We start from the raw sequence: 8,915 nt of genomic DNA on the forward strand, positions 1-8,915 counted from the left end.
TGTAAGGAGGTACGAGATGGAGAAGAAAAACTGGGAGAGGGTGGGATAACTCTGGGTCTGACACAGGAGCCGCTAGAGAAAGAAATTAAAATCCACCCTTTGAGAAACATCAAAATGAGTTCTACTTCAATAGTACAATCACTCTTTCCCTGTTGCAAATTAAATGAAGGAGCACTGCTGACCGTGAGCCTGATTCTGGTCTCACACCAGTTTTACCAGTGTAATTTCGCTGACTTCGGTAGAGTTAGGGCTTGTATACACTTGAAACACTACAGTGGCACAGCTGCCGCTGCACCACTATAGTGCTTCAGTGTAGACACTACTATGCCAATGGGAGGGGTTCTCCTATTACTGTAGTTAATCCATCTCCCCAAGAGGCAGTGGCTAGGTTGATGGAAGAATTCTACAATTGACCGAGCACTTGTCTGCACTGGAGGTTAGGTTGGCTTAACTATGTCGCTCTAAAGTGTGGATTTTGCACTACCCTGATTGACATATCTGGGTTGACCTGACTTTTTAGTGTAGACCAGACCTTACTTCTGAATTACCCCAGCAAAAGTGAAAGCGAATATGGCTCATTATGTCTAGCATTGACTTAATCTTGAAGTTCCTACTTAGTCATCACTGAGTAAAGACTGAGAAAAGACTGCAGCATTTGATCTTCTGTGGAAAATGTGCTCTTCATTTTCATCTGTGTGAGGTTGAGAAATGTACAATTCCTGTAGTGTAAATTGCATATAGCTAGTACCCTGAAGCAAGTTGAATAAATTATATTACAACATGAGGGGAAAAAAAATCAAGAGTCAAAGAGGAGGTGTGTGTGTACATGCCCACACACAAATGTTTAATGTAACAGATATATGTTTAAAAAACAAATTTGCCTACAAGTATTGAAAGCAATCGTTTGCAGTCTTTAACAGTTATCCGCTCTACTAACACTGATATCTACAGAAACATCACAAAGATAAACAAGGAAGTCCTGATTTTCAAATTCCAATTCAACAAGAGGAAAAGTCCTCTTGGAAAAATTCTCCTCTTTAGTGATGGAATACTTCCAAAATAGGCAGAGAGCCCCTTCAACAACTAACCTGATCCTTATGTTTTTGTGCCTACCATTTTGCTCCTATGCTATGTCAGCTGAAACAGTGAGCCTGCTCATCTCCTGTACCCCAGGTGGAAGAGAGACAAGATTTTTAACTTCTGTTAGCAATGCACTGTCCAAGGGAGTGTGAAAAACAGTACTGGAAGATGTTGTATTTATAAGTCATGTTTACACTAGCTCTAAACTAACCCTGAACTGGCATAGTCTGTCTTGGCAGGGAAATAAAAAAGATGATCTAAAGGGTCATTTGACTTCTGTCACGAATTTCTATGATCTGAATAACATTTTGCGTTATGATGTTTAATTCTAGTGCCGCGTCTTCTTTGATTCTTAGATGTCAGTCTTTGGAATAGGAACTTGTCAATATGATAATAATGAATCAATAATGTTAGATATATACAGCTTATTTTAATAAAAAAGGTCTTCAAGGACTTTAAAACTAGGACAAAGTAAACCTCAACACACTTAAGCCCCAGTGTAAAGTTAAGATTCTAATAAATGAGTATAAGAAAGTCAACGTGATAGTTATGGGAGCGGCATTTCAATGGACAACAAATTATAAACCCATCGTCCAAGAACAGCAGTACAATGGGATCAGATATAGAGGTGGTTTAACTTGGTAGAGATTTCAAGATGGTTTGTAACACTGAACAAAGGTCACTAAATAACAATGAAGAGCCAGAAGAATCTTGCAGCTAATGCAGTGGGAAATGGGCAGGCAGATTAGCTCACAAAGAACCAAAGAACTGGAATAATGTGTTGATGTTTCCTGGAACCAGTCTGAAGATGAGCAGCAGAGTTTTGGATGGGTTGCAATTTTCCCCAGTACGTTCTTTGAAAAGCTAACTAGTACAGCATTCAAATAATCCAGCTCAGAGGCACAGAAAACAACTTTGGCCTTAAGCCAGGTTGAATTGGGAAAAAGAAAAAGTACTTTCATCCATTTACAAATAATTTAACATTTTGTGGGAGTCCAGATTTTTCATTATCTATTTAATGCCTACATATGGTGTCTGAATTTCACATCTATATACTGTTCTATCCAAATTAAGTACATTTAAAAAACAAAGTTGTAAATAAGACTTAAGAGACTTTGTAGCCCAAATTAATCCAGTGAAAACTGTGTACCTCTGCTCCCTCCCAGTTACCATAACTATTTTCTACTTCTCATGTTTCAGGGCATAAGATAACTTCTAGCTACAGTATTTGGGGTTAAGAGATTTGCCCTGGAACAGGTTTATTCCAGACCCCTTTTGTACACCTCCTCAGAAGCATCAAGGACTGGCCCCTATTGCTGACAGGATACTAATCTAGGTAGACCACAGATCTAATCCAGTATGGTCACTTCTATACTCCTCTGTTCCTTGTTACTATTTTAAAATAGCCATTCAGTGATAGCTGCTCTTCAGTGGACACAAAATCTCTGAACATTGGAAATTGCATAATTCCTCCCTTGAGTTTAGGAATAGGGTGTTTTGGTGTAAATTGTGGGGGTGGGGACGAGAAGCATCTTAAATGTTCAAGGATTCTTATTCCCTTCAAAAGAATAAAATCAGGATGCATGTCTTTAAATGGCAACACTCCTTTTAAAACCTTGACGTTTGCTGCCCAGCTTGCTGAAGGGCAGATCAGCGTATGTGTCAGCACCACCTAGTGGGAGGGTTTGATGGGTCCCAGGCTACCTCCTAACAGCCTTAAACCAACACAGTCTCTCTTTCTCCCTTCCCCCAATGTCTGTGAACTTGCAAAGAAAGAAGGGGAGAGAAACACACTGAAAATTACTAGTTCTCCTTGGACTGTCTCCCTCACTTGATAAGAGAGAGAGATTTTTTTAAGTGACCAGCAGAACAAAAAAACAGTAATAGCAACAAAACAGAAATAATGTTCCCTCTTGCATTTGTTTATTACTTGATCCTAGTTGTTCATTTCTCTAGTGACTGCATCACATTCAAAATCTGCAGCCTAATCTAAGGGCTGAACTGAATAATGGCTCTGTGTAAAGACAGTGCTACACTGTAAAATATTAGGTGAGATGCGAGATTATGTCAGTGTTTTTGCTGTAAACTCCTATTTTTAAAAGATTTAAAACTTAAATTCCAAATGAGAGTAAGGGAGTAACACATTTCAAGAAAAAAAAATCAGTTTACCTATTTTCACATGCCAACAACAAAAATCAAACCCTAAACAACTTTGTGTAGTTTTTGTAACTAAAAATATGACACACATATGAAACATGAACTTGGCAAGTGATTTGATAGTATTAACTATTTTCTGCACAACTGAAACACACACACACATCTCTAAACAAAGATTTTAAAGTTTGAAAAGTAGCTTTGAAAGGATCAATTTATCAGATAGAAAATCTAACTCTTTAATGTGCATATTACACATACTACAGACCACAGCGTATTTTCAGTCTTTGGGCAAAACTCACCAGCAATAATATTCTGTGAGTGAAACAAAGCAGAATTTGTCCCTACTCTTTGCCATAACAATTCTTTACAAATGTTTAACTTGACAAGAACATTTTAGCAAATATGTTCAAATTTATCTTTTTAAAATATTGCACACAAAAACATTTAAATTATATGATTTAACAGAAAAACACAGCTTTATCTTAACAATGGATTTAATGGCTAACTCCATCACTACATTAAGCCACTATTTCTTTTTAAGTTTTTCATCATGAAACAAGTTGTTATGAATGTGAGCTGTAACGGAGTTTCTTGGCTTTTGCTGTGTGTCACGACTTTCACAATTATCAAAACACCCTTTTTTATTTCTGTCCTATATATTCCATGCAAAACCAAATTAGCATAAATGAAAACCCAAGGGTTTGGTGCTTTCGTGTACCTTTGGGAAGGGAGTCGCTACAACCTAGGTGCCTAAGAACCCAGTCAAGAGAAGTCAGACACTAATTTTGATCACAACGTTTGCACAACCAACCTCCTACATCATAGTTTTCTGGAGTCAGGAACCCCCACAAAAGACTCCTACCCTCTGAGGTTAAAACCCCTTCCACAGCCTCTGGACCAGCAAAATGGAGAGTGTGTTTTGCGAAAGACAAACCAAACCCTAGGGTCTAGAAAGACTCTTTTACAAGAAACAACATAAACTCCACAGCTGAGCAGAGGGGGAATCGAATTAACCGAGTATTTAAGAGCCCGAAGCCTGTGGCAAGGAGGAGACCCGGAGGAAGGGGAGGAGGGTTTACAGAGACATGGTTGTGTATTTCTGGTGGTATCAGGAAAGCTACACTGGGTCCGTGAGGCTTTTCAGCTTCCTGTTTGCAAAGCAAGAGCCTCTCCCTGTGTGTCTCTCTGGATCTTCCCGGCTGTCCCCTGTACGTGCTCCCCCAGGTGGGGGGGGGGGGACACGGGACTGACTGACGCTGTCCTGGGACGCTCTGGGCCGTGGGGAGACAGCGGGTGCGTGTCTGTCTCCCAGGCGCACCCCCGCCCCCGAGCCGGGCCCGCCGGGCTGCCTGGGGAGCGCTTCCCTCGGACACACGGCGGCGGGGGCGGCCGCTGTTGGGTCATGCCGGGCGGGGGGAGGGTTAATTCCTCCACCTCCTCGTTTTCCGGCTGCTTATCCAGCGGGCCGTGGGGCGGACAAAGCGTCTCGGTCGCTGGGAGGGAGGCGGCCGGCGGGCTGGGCAGCGGGGGCGGGAAGGGGCTGCCCGCGGGCTGGCACGGGCTCGGGGACCGGGGGGGAGGGAAGGGGAGCGCAGGGCGGGCTTGGTACAGCCCAAGATAAACAAATGGTCCCTCTTCACGTGTGGGGCGCCGGGGAGCGCGGCGGCCCCGCCCTGCCCCCGCTTTGTCACTGCCACCGCCGGAGCCTCCCAGGGCAGGGGCGGGCCGTGAGCGGCTTGTAAACCGCACGGCGTGATCGCGGCTCCCTCCGCCGCGCTCCCGAGAGCCGGCCAGCGCCATGCGAGGAGCAGCCGCCCGCTGCCGAACGGCTAAGGCGGGCGCGTCTCCCCGCGCGGCTGCGCCCGGCAGAGCAGATTCACGCTCAGGCGCTCATTAAAAGTGCGGACTGTCACCGGGCACACGGGGGGGCTCGTAGCAAACCCCTGCTCTCACTCAGCCCGAGAGCAGGTCCCGGGCTCCCCAGCACCCCTGTTATTACTCCTCACCCGGGCAGGCTGGGAGTGGGAAACTCCACTTCCTGCTTGTAGTTACACTCCTGGCAGCTCAGCGCCCGCCCCCTTCGCTGTGCGCTAAGCCTCTTAAACACAAGGAAACTTTAGCACGATATTCAGCTGAGTGGCTGCTGCTGCTGAAGGGACTTGGGCTCCTGCACCCTGTCTGGCAGCGGAGGCGAGAAACCTGCCAACTTTTCTGCCTGTTGTCTCCAGCCTGGGAAAGCCATCTCTTACGTTCCCCTTCTGCTGGGTTTAAACAAGCAGCCAGCATCTACGCACGCACACATACACACACACACTTACTTTTTCGCTCCCATTTCAAAGCTGATTCACAAAACTCTTAAGACTTTGTAAAACCCCAGGGGCTGGTCCATTACATGCTCCATACTCTTCCCCTTCTCTTCTTCTGGGCTAATTCTTCCTGCAGGGAAGAGCTATGTCAATTTCCCCTTCCCGTAGTGGATCTAATAACCTGGGTGGGTTTTGGAGGGTGGAGCAGTGTTATTTTAGAAATATTTTTCATCTGAAAGCGAATCATGGTCTCAGCTATCATGGGAAAGTTTCCCCTCCCCACTTATTTTTACAGTCTTAAGAGTCTCAGCCAGCTCTTACCAGCCCCTACATTTCTCCGACTTGCACTGTGCGAAGAACGCTTGGGTCCTGTGTCTCACTGCATAGGAGTAAAGTTTACTCTCTTCTCTTTGCTTTAGCCAAGCCCCTCTCCATCCCCCCCCCCCCCCCCCCCCAGTCATAGCTCCTGTTCAGCCCAGTCAGTAACTCCGAGCGGACAGCGACAGCCCCATCCCCGTCCCTTACCATGATCAGAGTGTGGTTCCTCTGCTCGGCCGTGGCAGACTCAGCATCTTGCTGCTGTTTGCTCTGATGCTGCTGTTTGCTACTCCCGCCGCCGCCGGTGCCCGATTTCTTGGCCCTTTGCTCCAGGGTCCTCTGGTAGAGGCTCACCGTGTCTCTGCGTTCCAGCTCCAGCTGCTCCGCCTGGGCTTGCTGGTACCTGCTCTCGCAGTTGATATGGTGCCTCCTGCAGCCCTCGATGCGCTGCCTTAGCCTCTCCACCACGGTGCTGTGCTTGGGAATGCCGCCGCCGCCGCTATTAGTATTGTTACTGGGAGCAGCAGCAGGAGGACCGTGGGGAGTGTTATTAACCCCGATACCGGCACCACCAGCCCCGCTGAGGCCGCTGTTCAGGTTATTGTTGATGCAAATACTGCTGCCGTTCGCGGCGGCAGCGGGGGCTGCAAAATCCCCCATCCTCTTCCCCGGGCACACTATTTTGGAAGAACTTTTTATCCTCCCTTTCACACACACACACACACACACACGCACGCACGCAGCCTCCTCTGGGGTCCTGAGGTGATACTTTTTAGTGAACCATGGGGGGAAACACCAACAAGTAGAAGGGAAAGAGCGATCCCAGGTGAATGTTTTTCTCTTCCCCCAGCCGATCCTCTACGAAAATCTCCAGTATTTATATAAAAGAGCAAAAGAAAAAAGTGCTAAAAGGTTATCATCACCACATACACAACCGTAAAAAGAATCACAACAAAGTGAGCAGCAGCAATTCGGGTTGCAAACTCCAAGAGAGCTCAGATCAGTTCCTGCCCTCCCTTTTCTTTTTTATAATCCATTATTTCAAAATAAATTCCAGGAGTTTTCCGGAGATTTTGCCAAAGACTTCTCTCCCCATGTATAAATATAGAGAGAAACACACGCACCCTTCCACATGCATGCACACACAAACACACACACACATCCAGCAAAGGCATACGCTGGTCACACACAACACACGCACTCACACTCCACAGCATCAAAAGACAGGCAAAGCTGCTTTCTTATTGTATTTTCCTTCCAGAAAAAAGTTTTGGTGTTTATGCCGCACCGTGTTCTCAGAGTACTTTGGCTGCTCAGTTGCATTTCAACAGGAACCTAAATAGCAAATCCTCAGGGTGGGGGAAGTAAACACATGAACAATCCGGGCGATCTGAAAAAGTGGATCGCAAAAGTCTTTGCAAATCGCCGAGCTGATACAGCCTAATGCTTTGCTTTGCTTTGCTTGCTGCTGCTCCTGCTGCCACCATCACAATGATCAAGTGCTCTCCTCCTCCACCTCCTCCTCCTCCATGCCAGCGGAGTGATATCAGGACAAGAGCTCTCAGTAAACACAGCAGCAGCTCCTCCAGGCCGTGAGGCAGACCCGGGGACAAGGTGCAAAACCCGGTGCGGACTCCGACCCAGCAGGAACGGACATGGCAATCCCCCATCTAATTCCCCCCACGTTTAGTACTTATTACCTTGCACTAGACGAGAAACCAGGGCTGCCAGAAACAAGAAAGATATGGGAGGGGAGGGGGATTGCACGGCCCTCAATCAACTTCTGACCTCTGTGTGAGAATGTGCCTTTGTGCTTGATTCCCTTATGCAGTGCGACCTACTGTCTCAAGCAAGCCCAAGTTGTTATACATTTATGCATTATATTGCAGAACTTGTGCATGACCACGCAGAAACACTGGACCTTCGCAGCCGTTGTCTATCGTCCCCATCCATGTGGAAAGGAAAAGGTAAATAAGCGAATGTTTTTAAAACGATCCAAGCAACAAAGTCGTCTCTCCACACACACCCCCATCCACTTCCCCTCCTTTAAAAAAACAGTCAGGAGGAATAGACACTTAATGAAACTCTGTCCCCTCCTAGGAAGATATAGGAGATAACCTGCACTGAGCTAATGGGGGATACAAATGAGAGCAACTAGAAGAAAATTATTTATTCTTAAAGCCCAGATATATTTGCCCCAGAAATATTCAAGATTAAATACACAGGCTATTAGGTTAGAATGATAACAGATGTTAATAAAATGTTGTGGACCTTAAAGGCGATTGACAGCAGAAGTAATTAACAGCAAATAACTCAAGCAGAAAGATTGCAGATTTCATGGACTAGAACTGGAGGAAATACACAACTCTGCACAATCTGTAGTGGACAAACACAATACAAAACAAGTAGTAAACAATTCAAAAATTGTTTGTGATTTATGTCCCTCGTATGTTCAAATTGCTGAACAATGAATGCAATTAAAACAAGGAATGCTGACCCTCCAATAAAGACATCTGAACTTTCTATTTTAAAACAAGGAAAGAAACATGACACCTTGAGCAGAAACATTTTTCCAAGCGAACAGTGGATGCCTCCATATTCAGCACTGATGATTAACGGATCAAAAATAACATCCCAGGAACCTGGTTTTAAACCATTTCACAGACACAATAGTATTCAATGAAATATTTTAGCTAAATATCCTATTTTATTATTAGCTAGCAGCACAAGCCATGCTTTAATTGGAACCAGAACACTAATGTCCTTCTGATTCCATATTTTTCAAAAACAATACAGAATAATTTATTTAAGGTAAAAAAACAACAACTCAAGTTCTAAAATGTAGCTGGAATTAAAGAAAGTTTGGATTTCATGTATTAGGCATGAGATCTGATTTAAACCATCTTCATTTCTGGCCTTTCTGCAGATTAGCATAGGATACTATTTCTAACCCAGTATCAGAAGGAGTTTTCTTTCTTTCTTCATTAAGCACTTCTGCAATATAAAATTTGCCTTTTGAATACTTACTGTTCTCTGTAATTGCAACATATTATT

The 8,915-nt window shown here is 44.9% G+C and overlaps 1 protein-coding gene across 2 annotated transcripts in view; it reads right to left on the minus strand.

The window, feature by feature from the left end:
- Positions 1-6,563, minus strand: part of MAML3 (mastermind like transcriptional coactivator 3) — a 367,949-nt gene extending 361,386 nt beyond the window's left edge. The window contains exons 1-2 of one of the 2 annotated variants that reach the window (XM_074950876.1): positions 6,069-6,184; positions 5,556-5,669 (exon numbers count right to left, since the gene is read on the minus strand). Coding sequence is in view for 1 of the 2 variants with exons in the window: in XM_074950875.1 (XP_074806976.1) it covers positions 6,069-6,521 (453 nt within the window). In the remaining variant the exon portion in view is untranslated. Of the gene's footprint in view, positions 1-5,555; positions 5,670-6,068 lie in introns of both variants that reach the window. The other variant, XM_074950875.1, reaches the window with a different exon arrangement.
- Positions 6,564-8,915: the final 2,352 nt, after the last annotated feature.

Source organism: Natator depressus, chromosome 4 (genome assembly GCF_965152275.1).
Source record: "Natator depressus isolate rNatDep1 chromosome 4, rNatDep2.hap1, whole genome shotgun sequence".
Classification (NCBI taxonomy): Eukaryota; Metazoa; Chordata; order Testudines; family Cheloniidae; genus Natator; species Natator depressus.